A 16,516-nucleotide genomic window follows, 5' to 3' on the forward strand; every position below is an offset into this window, starting at 1 on the left:
GCCGCCCCTCCCCCGCACCTTCTTGAGCTCGTTGTCGGAGGCCCCGGGCGGCACCCCCAGGATGTCGTACAGCTTGGTGTCGGCCACGTTCGCCATGGCGGCAGCGGGCGGGCGGGCGGCGCGGGCCGGAGCAGGCCGAGGGGCGGCGAGGGCGAGACCGGGAGCAGGACGAAAGCCGCCGCGACGTCACGCGCAGACGCCCGCGTCACCACGCCGCGACGCGCGCAGAGCGCGCGCCCGCCCCTCCCTCCGGCGGTGGCGCCCCGCCCCCTCGGCCCACTTCGGCGGCCTGACCCAGTTCCGGCGCGGCGCGGCAGGGGGCGCTCGCGCGGCGGGGGTGGAAGGGTCGCGCGGGGGGGGGGAGCTCGCGCGCCGCCGCCCGTAACCGCCACCAGTAACCGCCACAGAGACGCGCAACAAAGGAGGCGCGGCGCCTGCGGCCCTCAGAGCGGGAACTGCCTGCGTCTTTGTGCTTGACCTGGCGTCGCCGAGCGAGAAGCCAGTATTGAGCTGAGAGCAGTGTTCCCAGCTTTCCCCCCTGCCATCTTGAAGGCTGAAATGGCGGTGCTGGTGTGCTCCCTTCCCTGAAGCCTGGTGTGGTTTTCTGCTCTTGGAATATGGCCCTGAAACTTATGGAGCAAGGGGTGCTGGCAGGCCAACCTGGCCTCTGACACCTCAAGGACTGATACAGGTTTTCTTCAGGAACACATTGACAAGGCTTTGACAGTTATAAATAGCATTGCTACCTGTCTAGTTGTTTTTTATTTGTTTTGTTCCGCCTCTGCAATCTTAGAAAAGGCACCAGGCCTATCCTGATTGATTGGAGCAAAGCATATGTGAATTGTGCAGAGGACCTGCAGCCCTAGCTAGACAACAGCTGATAGAAAGCCTGGTTGCATTTAATGAGAGGTTTGCCTCTCGCAGCCTGGCCAGGAGAGCAGATCCTCAGGTGTGGCCTCCCTGCTGCCTGCCCTGGCTAGCCTGTGGAAAGCTCTAGACCCTGCAGCAGGTGGTGGTTGGGCCGCAAAACTGCCTTGCTGGCTCCAGAGTGCTGCTGAGGAGGAGGAGGAGGAGGTGAGTGAGGCATGGGGAGAGTTGAAGACATGGCATGGGTGTGGGTTAGCCAGCTGGCCTGGGGGAGGGGGCAGGAAAGGTACTTGGAAGTGATTCATGGACTTGAGCAGTAGAAATTCAAATAGGCCCTTGCTCTAGGGGAGCTTATCTGAATGGGCTCCTCTTCCTCTTAGAGAAGGCTAGTAGGAGAGGCTTTAATCTCTTAACACATTTCCCATTTTTATTGGGAAATGCAGTCTGTTAGTAGCTTCTTATTTCCTTCCCCAGCTGGTGTTTAGTGAGCCTCGGATTCCATCATTTTTATTCAGTCTGGCATAATCAGGCTTGGCGGATCATGGTAATACCTACCTCTGGTATTGCAGGTGTGTCAGCAGTCAAGAACTTCAAAGGGAAACAAAGACCATCTTTGTAAGCAGAAAAAAGTGGCAGCAAGAGAAAAGCTATTGAGAAAAGCTATTGAGAAGACAATCTCACAGGCTGTATTTATTAATCCAGGACATAGACATGCAGAAAGAAAGAAAAAAAATATGGAAGGTGTGTGTCTAATGTTTTTGGAGGCTGTCTCTACTGCCTTCAGTAATCACATGATTTAACATTTGTGGTACTATCTCATTTACCTTTGTCTTGCGCTATTTGGATTTATCTTATATTTTGGCAAGGCTGAATTCAGGCTTGCTGGCTATTCTAAGAACTGCCTGGCATGCCTACCTGGCTTGTTTGCATTGTGTTGCTTTATAGGTTGATGTGCTACTAGAGAAGACTTTCTGTCATACAATATATTAGTGAGGCAGTCAAGTGGGTTGTCTGGTATGAAGAAAAATTATGAGGRTGTGGGGAAGAACTTCTTTACCCTATAAATCAGACATATAATCTTAGATGCTAAACATAATCAGAAGGAATGGTATCAGCAGCATTTAAAATACCAGAGGATACTGTTCATCTGTGTTTTACGTTTTAAAAACTTCTGGAGATCAGAGAAAGTGAGCAAGCTCAAAGCAGTGGGATGCCACTCATATCTATGCCTGCAGGGGTAAAGTTAACCAAGTATATGATTTGGTCCAGACTTACTTGCCCTGTGAGCTGAGKGGCTCGCTTGCAACTCAGGCCAGAACATGAGCCAAAAGATAGATGGATAGTGGGAAAGGTAGACAAATTTGAGCCCAAGCTGATGTGGCAGTTTAGGAACAGTCTTTGTATTTCTTTTCTCCTTTATTCAAATGTCCTTGTCTTTTTTATTTTTGTAAATAAATATTTAAGTGCTATAAAGTTTTTAATTACAAAGTGAAAGTGCACACCAGCAAATAGAGGAACATCAGCAGTTAATATTGTAGCAAGCTCAAAAGGCTGTATACTGTATTAATCTGTTACTGGGGAGGGATTGTTAGAGGGATTTTCCTTCCAAGTTAGTAGGAAGAAGGGCTTATAGTGTTCTACATCTTTGAAAGCAAAGTTACTCTGACAGTTGGATTCCACTGTGTTTTTCTATCCGAAGGGTACATGACAAATCTTTCTTGAAAATAGTCGTGGGTACTATTTGGATTTTCAGGAGACTTTGTTTGTTTTGTAACTCAAAGAGTTTTTCTTTCTGTAAATCTTTTTGCCTGCTTGCAAACTCTGCTGTCAAAGATCTCAGAGCTCCCAGCAGAAGTTGTGTTAGCAACGTGGGAAAAGGGCTTCTTTGAATTTTCTGCTAATTGTTCATCACACAGAAATCTCTTTCAATAGTTTCCAGTGTTATATATAGGTTGCTTTTTTGAGGATGGGGGGAGAGGGGAAGTCAGAAAATCTTCAAAAAAATTAGCAACTTTAACTTTTTTTTCTTCCAAATAAACTCTCAGTCAGCCAGCTGCCTCTGTGCTCCACAGAAAGATTACTTGAAAGTTTCAGAGCTACAGTTTGTCATACAGTTTCTGAGCTAAGATTATGAAGTGCTGAGTTGGATTACCAAACTCCATTTGTTATGGTCCTTTAGGCAGATGAAAAGCCTTTATTCTAAGCTCTGGAGAAAGCTCAGAGGGATTGTTACTATATTCTGTAATAAGAGCTAGTTGAATACAGCAGAATATACATGTGCACAGAAGTTTCCTTTTCTCCATTTGAGTAGCTGTTATTTGCAACTTTGATCGTTAATATATTTGTAACCATTGTACTATGTATGTTCTTTATACAAATGCAAATGTGCTATTTATTTTTACCTATGTCTTAATATTAGGTAAGCATTTAATGTGCTAGAATTCCAGCTTATCATTCTAAGCATAATTTTTATTATTTGACAGATTCATTATCTTTGATTTTTTTTTGTCTGATGTTTTTTATCATGTGCTAACCCTGTATGCCTTAGAGTTTTTTTTTTTTTTTAATAGTATGCAGAGCTTATTGCAATAGGGACCTGATACAAATATAGTATATAAGTGTCAGGAGGGTAAGCAAAGCTGTTGTGAAAATTAGTTTGAATAAGGAGTCAAAGCATTAACTCTGAAATAAAGAAGTACTTATTTTGAAACCTTTTTTTACTACCTTGTAAATAGATTCATTAAATGAAGCTACTGAATGTTTGTGAGTAGTTTTCAATTGGAAAATAAACTATTTTTAAGGCCTGGGTTATCCAGTGAGAGAAATACCACATAGTTAACTGGTAAAGGGAGCAAAGTGTGAATATTTACAGAACTTGATTCATAACCGAAGCAGGCACTTACCAAATTTTTGGTTTAAAAAAAAAGTTTGATTTGTCCTTTGTAAAGCTTGTGAATTGCTCAAAGGCAGTCATGCAGGAAAAGTGAAAGCCACCCCTCTATTATCCTTTGAATTCCTGAACAAGACACTGCTTTCTTCTTGTTCTAATGTATAGATCTCTCATTGTTACTGGGAGTTGGACTAGACAATTTTTTTTAATAATATTGTCTTTGGCAAATAATGTTTCAGTTTATTAAGATGTGTAGTGTGTGTAACAACTGAGGTGCTAGAAAGATCCTTGACATGGTAAAAGTGGCCTTGATAAATATTACTGTTTTTAATTACCATATTTTGTGATACAAGTCAGTTACACTTGCATTCAGTTCTTTATGTAATGATTTTGTCTACTTTTCATTCCAGCCTGCAGCAAATTGTGAAGTATTCCATACAAAATGAGCATTTGAACTGTAAGTATTTGATCTTCTAATTTTACTGTTTAAATTTACTTGCAGTCTGAGAACTCTTTATATATGTTACTTAAGAAGCCTGCTGATCATGTAGATCTTTGCCTTTTAATTCTATGTAGAGTGGGAACTAAAGACATTCTTAAGAAAGAGGGTTACATTTTGTAAAGTGTATGCAAAAGCTCAGTTGCAGTTTATCAAGGCAAATTTGCACAGGTGTCATTTTAATACTCAAAATTTGAATGCAACTAAGAATCTCAGTTATTTTTGAGCTATATGCTTCTAACAATCTGTCTTCTTAGATTCTGTTTTCTGTAATAGGTGCAAGCATTCTCCATAAAGAAAAATATACTCTTATTTATTACTTTAGTGGTTTGTTGTATCTATTCTTTAATCTAATTGAAGGCAGACTGTGAACAAGCAGCTTCAGCTTCATTTCAAATCAGCTTAAAAAGGGTATTCTCCTGTTAGATAAATACGAAGCTATTATGATATCCCTGTATCTACTTATATTTTTACTAAAGGATGTTGCAACTATTTTAAAGATACTGGACTGAAGGTAAGGACTGCACAGTCCTTACCTTCTCATAAATTCTGTATTTAGAGGGCCTAGTGTATGGTAACTAGGTAGTGCTGAACAGTCTGTAGAAAGGTTAAGACAAGGATGAGAGAAATTGGTGGAGAATGTAACAGGGGAACAAACAGCAGTTGTTTAATGTTTATTCAGCAAAGAAGACAGACTTCTGAGAGTCATACTTCTGAAAGACCCTAAATATGGGAATTAGTTCTGTTCAGGTGTAGCTGAACTACAGATGAGTAAGACCCAACTTTTCAGCCACAGAACTGACTAGTGTGCAGTAACTTTCTTTATAGTGTCAGATCTATGTTACACTAGTATGAGATGTTTCAGGGAGAGTGAGTGAGTGAGTGTGTGTATGTAGGTACACTGAAGAAGAAACAATGTAGGTGGATGGAAGAGGTCAAGGGGAAGGGGAATTGGAGAAAGAAGAAATACTGTAAGTCATGAGAATTCTTCAGTAAAAATATAATAAGGCTTCTTCGGTAATAAACTGTCTCTGAACATGCACGTGTACAAGAGTATACTCTTTCAGAAATAATGATGCAGTAAAAAATCAGATAACTACCTCTTTATAATATTTTGCGTTAGAATGTATATAGAATGCAATGAAAGAAAATGCTTTCTTGATTCTTTTTGCATAAAAGAAGACACAGTTGTTCATTAGTCTGCAAATAATCTATTAGTTGTGGCTGTCTTGAGAAACCAGTCTGGCTTTTCACAGAATCTTGTCCTTCGACAAGGTACACATATTTCCAAAAACTGTTACAGAATTCTGGCTTGATGATGGCTTGTGATTGACCAATTCCTCTATGCTTTGAGCTTATATTTGTAATTAATCTTATTATGTAATTAATCTTACTACAATCAAGAGTCAAAGTATTGCTAGAACTATACTCAGAGCTTAGGAAGTGCTTAGAGAATTTATTTAGAAGCTGTTGGACATCAGCTTTATATAAATATTTTCCATTGCACATGCACTCTACTGTTACATCTTGGATAAAATAGTTAACAAGAAATAATTCCTTTCAGTTATTTTCATTTGTGCAAGACTGCAAATTAACCAATAGGGATGAATGCTTCAGYTTAAATTAGGGGAACATCTGCTCCCCTTCTTCCTTTGTATAACAAACATGATATGTAGAGTTACATGTTATTTTGGAGTGATGTAATTTTGTAAGTCTTGTTTATGCTCTAGGTTTTTTGTTTAGATAAATGCAGAGACTAGTCATATTTGAAATTTTCTAGAATGAAACAATTGTATAGATGGGGTTATATTTCTTGGCTGAAGAGTGTGGTTTCAAATTAATATGCTGAAGAGCAAGTCTAAACTCATATATTTTTGCATTTGCTTAAGCATTCACTTCTGTTTGTGATATTATTTGTTTTATTCCTAAAGGTTACTTTATAGCTTCAGCTTCAGTCTTGTTCCAGTTGAAGTTAATCTCAGTTTTACTGTAGATTTCAACAGGAGTAGGAGGCTGGAACTTTAACAAATGTCTGTCTAAACTTTGCCAAATTGAAATACATTTGAATAACAAACTGAAGTGAGAACAGATTATTTAGGTACCACTGTCATAATGTGAGCAGAGTAATCTGTCTCAGAATAATCTGGAAAGATCAGATGTCTACCTTTCAGCTACTGACAAACTCTACAGCTTTTCAGAATAATATATATCTTCATGAAGAGAAATACTACATTTTTTTTCAGATCCCCTCTAGTGTTAAAAATAAAAGTTGCTTGTTCATGCATCTGTTATCTTTGCTTTCTGGAAAACTGTTAACTTTGCATAGCCTTTCACTTGAATAATGACTCATTTTTGACCTCTTAGGAGAGGTTTTGTGAGGAGAAATGTGAGCAAATAATCTCTTCCTGTATTATTTAATGACCTTTTTAATAGTTCTGAAGGGGAAGAATAGAAAATGAATGAATAGAAAATGAATAGAAAATAAGTGATTTGTGTTTGCAGGAAACAGTAAGAATATATAGGTTTCCAGACTTAGAATCTTCAAAGACGGCTCTCTCTGGTCAGACGGTTCTTGCAGAAGACAGAGGTTTAAGATCATCAAATAGAACTTTCCACGAAGTAAAGGCTTGTTTTTCTCATTCTGAAGCCTGTACTGCTGCAGGAGGTTATACATCCCTATGTACAGGACTCTGCACTTGCCTTTGTGGAACCTCATGAGTTCATTTCCACCCAACTCTCCAGCCTGTCCAGGTGTCTCTGAATGGCAGCACAGCCCTCAGGTGTATCAGCCACTCTTCCCAGCTTGGTATCATCAGCAAACTTGCTGAGGAGGTGTTCTGTCCCTTCATCCAGGTCATTGATGAAGAAGTTGAACAGAATGGTACCCAGTACTAACCCGTGGGGGACACCACTAGCTACAGGCCCCCACCTAGACTGCAGCACTGATCATCGCTCTCTGAGCTCTGCCTTTCAGCCAGTTCTCAATCCACCTCACTATCCGCTCATCTAACCTGCACTTCCTGAGCTTACCTATGAGGATGTTATAGGAGACAGTATTGAAAGCCTTGCCGAAGTCAAGGTACACAGCATCCACTGTTCTTCCCCCCATCTACCCAGTCAGTCATTCCGTCATAAAATACTATCAGATTGGTGAAGCATGATTTTCCCCTTGGTGAATCCATGCTGATTACTCCTGATCACCTTCTTTTCTTCCACATGCTGAGAGATGACATCCAGGATGAGCTGTTCCATCACCTTTCCAAGGATGGAGGTGAGGCTGACTGGCCTGTAGTTGCCTGGGTCCTCCTTCTTGCCCTTCTTGAAGACTGGAGTAATGTTTGCTTTCTTGCAATCCTCAGGCACCTCTCTAGTTCTCCACAACCTTTCAAAGATGATGGAGAGCGGCCTAGCAACAACCAGCTCCCTCAGCACTCGTCGGTGCATCCCATTAGGACCTGTTGATTTGTGGGTGTCAGGTTTGCCTAAATGATCTCTCTAACCCAGTCCTCTTGACCAAGGGAAAGTCTTCCTTTCTTTAGGCTTTCTCTCTTGTCTCCAGGCTCTGGGATTCCTGAAGGCTGCCCTTAGCAGTAAAGACTGAAGCAAAGGTGGCATTCAGTAACTCTGCCTTCTCAGTACCCTTTGTCACCAGGACCCCCACCCCATTCAGCAGCAGGCCCACATTCTTCCTAGTCTTCCTTTTGCTACTGATGTATTTGAAGAAGCCCTTCTTGTTGTCCTTGACATCCCTTGTTGGATTTAATTCTGAATGGACCTTAGCCTTCCTTATCACATCCTTGCATACTCTGACAACATTTTTATGTTCCTTCCAAGTGGCCTGTCCTCATCTAAGACTGCTGTTTTAAGCTGCAGCTCTTGAAAACTTGTCCTGATGGTGCATTTTAGTTAGTGCTGTAACARTTAAACATAATACTGTGATGGTACTGTGATGGATCTCCAGCTGCAATGTAAATGGCAAATACCACAGGAAAAGTGTATGAAAAGGAGACAAAAGGGGAAGGCCAAGGTTTGGCTTTTTTGTGTATGCAAAAACTTTTTCCTATCTTTTAAATCATATTATAGTGGACTTGCAGCCTGACACATAACAAGGTATTGGAGGTTATTTACACCTCACCTCCAGAAGCAAGAATGTTTTGCATCTGATCCTTGAAAAGAGAGCGATAGGAGAAAATACAAAAATGCTTAGGGCCACTTTGCTTATCTCTTCAAGCTGATAGCCATCACAAACTCCTGCAAATTTCCACCGACATCCTGGCTCAATTTGTTTTAAAATAGCTGTCCCTATTTAGACTAGCACCTGTAGTGGTTCTTTTTATTTTTGAGCCCTGTTAAACTGGAGATATTGCAAAGTATCCCTTGTCTTCTTAAAGTCCAAGGTTTGAGAAGGCTAGACTTTTCTCAAAGCTAGAGCTTTTCTCAGGTTGCTTTCTAACCATCTGTGATTAAACCTAAGGACAGTCTTTAATGTACCATAAAAGACTTTGTCATCATCAGATGATATATTTTGTGTTCCATCACATGTTTATGGCGCGCTATTATGGTAAGTCTGTGACGAAGAACTTTAGCTCCTGTCTCTTTCTTCTTACTCTAGCAGGAACAGGACCCTGGCAATTTGGCATGTGGAAGCTGAGCAAAGGCAGACTAGCTCTGTGTTAGGGAAGGCACATACTCTTAGTTATGTGTAGAGGCAGATTGGTTCTGTGTTAGGGAAGGTACATGCTCTTAGTTATGTGTTAGGAGATCAGGTAACGTGCTGCTGCAAATAATATAGGGTAACTTTCTGTCTTCAGTTCTTAACACTTTTAAATAGCGGGCAGTATTACTTCCTTTCTGAATCTCAAAGCATGTAGCTCAAGGAACGTTCTCATGGCCTCTTATTCTCCTTAGCAGTTATTTCCAAAATGGAGAGAAAAGCCTGGTCTCTAAAGTATATTGCTTTTCTAAAACTAGTCTAATTTTGCTGCTGGTAGTGTTTTAAATGCTGTATGTGTTGTGGCAGTTTGGGATGCTGCTGACCCTCTCAGAGTTACTGAATCAATTGCCTCAAGGTCATGGATTTCCTTATCTTCTGGATATTACTTTCTTCTTTTCATATCTCCTTTGAATAAAGGAGTAATTTTTTCTCCGATGTCTGGATTCTTGTAACTGGCTGTAGAGAGAATGGCAGTAGGTTGAAGAGGCAGAATATGACTGTATGTGCTGAGACATCTGATTTCCGTTTAAGTGATTTTTATTGATCCTCCTTTGATTTTGCCGCCAGAGGGAGCTTTTACTTGTTAAATTGTCTTATTCCAACCTGTATGAGCCTGTGTCATGCCCCTATTTAAATATTTTTTAAAAAAGAAAAAATTCACTTTGTAAAATTAAAGCTTTGTTAAAATTACTCATCTGAAGTTGTCTGTCAGTTACGACAGAAATACTAAGACGTTAAATTGTTTTCATAGTAACTTGAAAAATAGGTGCTTAGGAACACAGTGTACATTTCAAAGCTAAATTAAATCGGGAACAATTGCATTAATTTTACTGAGTTTAGTGGAACTTCTCTGGATTTAATAAAATGTAAATTTGAGCAGAATATGTTGCATACTACCTGGTCACACAGCTCTGGCAGTTGTTTATGTTACACTATGCAGGATACATGTTTGAATATAATTCACTGCTTCTAATTTGGAGCTGATAACAAAAATAACAGCAACAAAAATAAGGTCACGCTCTCAAAGAAAGGAAAGAATTCAACTAGAAGCCAACTGGTAATACCTGAAAAAGAGCTTTGTGAATGGCAGACTTAACTTGAGATCAGAGGCTGACTGTTTTTCTTTTTTTTTTTTCTTCTTTTTTTTTGGTATACATTTTTGCTCTAAAAGTTTAGGTAACTGCTGTGTCATGAGTATTGAGTGCCTGAGCTACCTTCTGTTTTATTTAATGCAAAATATAACCATCTGTCATGATTATATCCTAAGTATAGCTAGGTCTGTGCCCTTTCTTGCAAGTGACAGCTTTGTGTGTGAAAGGCTTGTCTTCACTTCCTGATCCATCACAAAGAAAACTGGAGGAAATTCTCACTCCTTTAAAAGGTGCAGAGGTTATATTCTAGGGCACAAGAAATAACTTTGTGAAGAATTCTAGAGGCTGATGTATCCTAGTCCTCTTCTGCAGTTATTTTTGTGTGTTTTTTTTCTTTTTTTTCTGATGTGGAATAGTTAATCAGAAAACAATTATGAATTTGAAAACCTGAAATAAATTTTACCATCTTCCTACAGATTCACTGATTAACTGGTGAGAGAAATTTCTGTTGAGAAATATTTTGAGGAACATTCAATTTAACTCAGAAAATGAGGGAAACTAAGGAACTAAATGGCAGACAGAAGAAGATTTCACATGATATCAAGCCTGGTATCTAAGAGACGCAAATTTGAGAATAATCCTAGGATTTTTGATTACTAGCCCAGAGGAAAAACTAATTATTTAAGATATGGAATAGACTGTGACAAGCTCTTCCTATAGCATTGTTGATTGTAGAAATGTAGCTTGTCATTATATATCGATATAGCACTCTACTACATTGGAGTGTGTGAGGGGGAAATAGAGAATTCTAGGGTAAAAATCTGAGGACAAAAGAGTATGATACAGTTTTAAAAATTCTTTTGTGTATTTGCTTAAAAAACAGACAAATTAACATTTTAAAATACTTTATTGGAGCCACATTTGTTATTTCTGGCCACTAAATTTACCAGATGCTTAGAGTGGTATCCTGATTGAGTTTGCCTCACTTAGTTCAGCAAGAAACAGCATCTTCTGATTCTGGTGTTATGCTATGTGATTTGCTGTGAAAATTTTGATTTCACAGAATAGTTGAGGTTGGAATGGACCACTGGAGATCATCTGATCTAACCTCCCTGATTGAGCAGGTTCAGCTACACCAGGTTGCCCAGGACCGTGTCTAGTCAAGTTTTGAATATCTCATGGAGGTATTGATGGACACTCCACAGCCTTTCTGGGCAATTTGTTCTAATGTTCAGCCTCCTTCATAGTAAAGAACTGTTTTGTTACATTCAGGCAGAATTTCTTGTGTTTCAGTTTGTGCAAGTTTGCTTCTTGTCCTGTCACTGGACACTGCCAGTGCCACTGTCAGTGCCACTGTCGTCTTTAAACCCTCCTGTCAGGTATTTATAAACATGGATAAGATCTCCCTTAGCCTCCTCTTCTCGAGGCTGAACAGTCCCAACTCTTTCAGCTTTTCCTTGTATGAGAATTGTTCCAGTCCCTTAATCATCTTTGTAGTTTTGCAGTTCAGTACGTATAATTTCAAGGGAGCTAAGGTATTCTGGACAGACCTTTTAAAATGGAAAATGCCTTTTCTTAGTCCTCCTTTTAAGAGAATCTTCAGACTTTACTCTTTCATCTTTCATAACCTATATGAAAAGTATAGAACCAGTGTAGTATATGAGTTGCAGATCAGCTCCTTTACTACATTCACAGAACAGCAAAAAAGTTTGTTCAGCCTGCATGTGGGGACAGAGTAGGTGCATTGCTACATTTGTTACCTTGTTAAGCTTTAAATCGATTTTTTATACAGGGGATAAAAAATCGACTGAAAGCTATGGACCTTTAATTCATTCAGTTCTATTAGTTAAAACCAGAAATGATCGCAATTAATCAAACAAGCTGATTTTGCTCAGTGAGTGGAATTACAGTATGTGGATTTGGAACACTGTCAGTTAACTGAGCAGCTGGCTTACATTGAGTGTATTGATGATCACAGAAATAAGATTCCTTGGCAGAGGTAAGGTCTCATAACAATAAATACACTGCTTCCAGATAGTGAAATGAGTAATGAGCCCAGATGCGCTCCAGCATTGCTCCAGCTCACAAACATTCTACCTTCAGCATTGCCTTTTCCTGTCAAGTATAGGAACCTCTGGGCAGAAATAGCTGAGTGCTTCTGACAGGAAGTATCTCAGCTGATGATGTATGACAAAGGAGTATAGACTAACACTGCCATCACCCATAGGAGAAGGAGAGTTCATTGCCAGCTCTGAGCTGACAGAGAAGGGCAAAGAGCCTGGCTATGGCACAGCATCAAAATGAGCTAAATCAAATAATAGTTTCCTCCTCCTACTGGCAAAAGCTATGTCAGAAGAAGGATGATGGAACTAGAAGAGATCAATGGAGGATGGAGTTATCCCTTACAAAATGATTTAGTAATTCTTTGGAAAGAAAATGTGCTGTGTTAGGCCTGAAAGACAAGACATAAAATAAAAATGGTCACATTAACTGTCAAAGAGAATTTTTTTTTGCAAGACTTCATGCGAATACTTACAAAGTTGGAGAAATGCTGTTCTGAGCCTGCCTGTATGTACGTTCTACTTTTTTCGTAATCTTTTTTTTTTCTTGCTAGTTGGTCAACAATGCCTTTTTTTTGGTTCTAAGTCTCTGCTGAACAGAGATGAACTATTCAGCTGAACTGAATATTGAGCATGAAGGCTGACTTTCTCTTATGAGTTAGACTATACCAGAACCTCTGTCTCTGGAGCTAATGTGCTGATGTGTTAGCCAACTGTTCAAAGCAGGAGATGGTAATGTGAATTGCAGACTACTTTTCAAGTAAGAAAATTTAGGGTTTTCTAAATTCTGAGTAAGCACCTACTGCATGGGATCGATGTATCCCAAAGAGATTAAAAAATCACACTAAACTGTTTTTTTTGTTTTGTTTTGTTTTGTTTTTTCCTGAATTAGGATCTTAAACCTAATTTCTGTGGCTCTCCTGAATGGGTACAATGAGCTCCTCAGACATATATAGTAACTTCCTCATTTCTACTCAAGTAGCAAATAACTTGTTATTTTTAAAAGCAGTAGTTAAAGTGATTCAAGATAGTTAGTGACGTAACTTAGTGTCTGTTGTGCGTCCAGCTCCACGCCAGCCCAATATGGCCATGGACTGTAATAGCAGGAATAGTAGCACATATATTTTTGTATTCTCTTGCTGTATTCCAGTTTTTCTTTCAGTAAAGGTAAATTTAATACTTTGAATGTTCCAACCTATACACTGCTGATAAGTTTATACTAACACTATTCAAATTAAAAATGTGCTGGAAGTAACAATGAGGAAGGGTGGACTGGGCTATTTTACATTGCCTCTGTAGGCATGAGAAGGATTTGAAGGCAAGTATTGGTACTTACACATTTTACTGATACTCATCAGTGAAGACTTAAATATTGTGATGAACTAGGCAACAAGTTATTTTTCCTGTTTTATGCATGCATAGAGGGAGACAAAGAAGCAGTCTCAAGACACTATGAAGATCATACAGGAAGTCTTTATAAGAAATGCAAACCTAGTTAATACTTCCTGTTTCCAGACCTGCTGCTTTGAACACTTGCCCATGTCATCCCTTGGACCGAGGCAGTGGAAATAAATATATACATAAAAGTCTACTCTCTTAGGTACTTAAGGGAAAATGAATAAGTTTTGATCTATGTCATTTTTAGACACCTATCCCTCCACCTCCAAAAGAAGCCAAGAATAGACCTGTTGCTTCCAACAGTTTCTGCATGAATCAAGCTTAAAATAACAACTAGAACTCTTTTTGCCAGTTATTTCACAGTTTTAGGGTCATGATGGACATGCATGGGATTGTGAACCCCCAAAGAACTGTCTTTTTTATACTATAATTTTGACACAAGTAGGTTATACATAACTGCAAACTTAAGTGTTCATAATGGAGATCAAAAGCCAAAAAAGGCAGCTGCCTTTCTTGATAGGGGGAAGGTGGCTGCAGGAGGATGGGTGAAATGATGGTTCTGTAACYTCAGGAAATGGTGGCAAGCAAGAGGGCCAGGTGAATGTCAGTGCGAGAGACAGCCCAGGCTACTAACCCTTCTTCCTTCTCCTCTTCATCTCTTATTGCTATTCTTGCAGTATTGATTCTGGTTCTGCCACAAACTGAATTTTGCCTGCAGTGGTGAAGAACCTTGAGTCAATTTGGCATATACTTAGATTAATAGTCACAAGTCAATGCATGTATTTCTCAGATGCCACATAGAAATTGTTGGTCAAACAAGGCATCTATCAAAATAAATAAAATTATGATAGCAGTTTTTAAAATGTGGCAGATATTTTGCGGTATCTGTTAGCATAGTAACTACATATTAGTACACAAAGTGTTGCTTAAAATGCATTTAAATAGTTCAAAAATCCCCAAGCTCTCTGAATTGCAGGAAATAACAGGAATAGCACATGCATGAATTCCAGTGTGCTGAAAACTTTTAAAAGCTGTAGAACCACTAGAGTTGCATGTTCAAACTCCATGTTAAGCAAATCATTTATGATGTGCTTATGTCCCAGAAATTAGTATTAGATAATAATAAGTTGTTAACTATTATCTGTAGATGCTAGTAATGGCAAAAAGGACATGTTTTAGAAAAAAAAAATAGTGGTAGACTGAAATAGTATCTCTTCCAGAAAATACTTTCAAATGTGTTGTTTTTCTAATTTATTGTCAGACCCTCTAAATTCTGTGTAATTAGTGTTTTATTTCAATGCAAAAATATAAATTGATCTAGGTGGCTTTTTAAATACCGGATTACAAAAACCACTCAGTATGTGTAATGAGAAGGAGTGACATTATACATACCATAAGCCACATAAGTTGTGGTGCAGGAAAGTGTCTTGGTAATTATCAGAGCAACATTACAAAAGTATACAAAGAAAATAGAATCTAAATAATTTCTACTTCTCCATATAAATCTAACCATATTTTTATATCATCTTTTACATATGTAATACAAAAACTAGCTAATACTGGAACAATAAATATTAAGAAATCAACTAGGTAAGATTTCATGTAATTTGAAGTAGATTATTAGCATGTTGATTCTTCTTCACCTTCATTTCATGTTAGAGTGAACAATGGATAAATGTCAGAGACGTCTTAGGGGTGTTTCAGGCATACAAATCCCTACTGTTTGTTTGGTTTTTGTTTGTTTTTTCTTTTGTTTTTTGCAGTTAATAGCTTTTAGAGGCACAAATCAAATGCTACATCTCTCTCTCTCTCTCTCTCTCTTCCCCCCCCCCTTTTTTTTTAATCCCAGGGAAGTTGGAACAAAGTAAGATGGTTCTAGAAGTTTTTTTTTTTTTTTGGGGGGGGGGAGGAGAGAGAAATAAAAGATCTCAGGTGGTGGTCTTGATGGAAATCAATTTTCCTAGGTTAGAATGATTCTACTGATAGCTTGTTGGGATATTTACTTATTGTGAAGCATGTATTATTTTTTGCATCTGAGTGTCAAAAATACTTGAAAAGTAAGCATTTTGAACCCTGTCTTACCTTTTTTAGATATCTTGGATTTCATATAAATATTTATATGCGGTTGTGTACCTGCTTTGTATGTATCACGCAGACTCCTCTTGAGTGAATTCATAGCCATCATTATTAGTTTACAAGTATGTGAAGAAATGAAAACTACAGAGACTATGATGATATTTACTTTTCTTTGAATGTCATATTTTCTTTTAAATGCTATGCAATAACCTTTCTTTCACCGTAGTTTACTTTGTATGTTAAGGCAAAATTGATCCCTGAGTAGAAAGTTGACACAAGTGTTACATGCTTCTTAAATTCTGTGGAAACTACACCTGGTTCACAGGATTTATACTGATATTTTGCAAAAAATTGAACTTCACCTTCGAGACCTGATTGTGGCATTCTTATTTTGAAATCAGTAAGTTACTTGTGAAGCGAGACACTTTAGAGTTGAATCAATCTTCAAATTATTTTATAGTAAGTCTGTTGACATTTTTGAATAATTGTAAATGGTAATACCAGTTTTCTTGTTCTCGTAAGACATTGCTCTCAATATCCATTATCTTGTATCTTCTATATCTCATATTTTCCCTTTAACTAGGTAGGTATCATCTTTATGTCCAAGTCTGTTATCATACTGGATCAGACTGGCATTTTATCTAGCCCAGTGTTCTTTTTTAACAGGGGATCAGCACTGGATGTCTATAAATGAAGTACAAGAAACTCCTCAACAAAAATATATGTCCTTAAAGGCTGAATTTAAATATATAAAAGCTTGGGGATTTAATTAAATTTTGAAATGCAAGGTTTTATGTCCTGTCATAGACGAGAGAAGATGTCGATGGGCATACCTACAGTCCTTTTCTACAGTTCTAATACAAATTGTGCTAGGATTGATCTAGTGATCTAGTAGTTTCCAATAGCAACTTCTTCTTCTTC

General features: G+C 38.6%; 1 protein-coding gene across 1 annotated transcript in view; it reads right to left on the reverse strand.

The window, feature by feature from the left end:
- Positions 1-201, reverse strand: part of DNAJA2 (DnaJ heat shock protein family (Hsp40) member A2) — an 11,363-nt gene extending 11,162 nt beyond the window's left edge. The window contains exon 1 of the mRNA XM_085303812.1: positions 19-201. Within this exon, the coding sequence (XP_085159938.1) occupies positions 19-96 (78 nt within the window). The 5' untranslated portion in view covers positions 97-201. The remainder of the gene's footprint in view (positions 1-18) is intronic.
- Between the last annotated feature and the right edge of the window lie 16,315 nt (positions 202-16,516).

The sequence above is a fragment of the Rhea americana genome, unplaced genomic scaffold (genome assembly GCF_003343005.1).
Source record: "Rhea americana isolate MKP2758 unplaced genomic scaffold, rheAme1 scaffold_20, whole genome shotgun sequence".
Lineage (NCBI taxonomy): Eukaryota > Metazoa > Chordata > Aves > Rheiformes > Rheidae > Rhea > Rhea americana.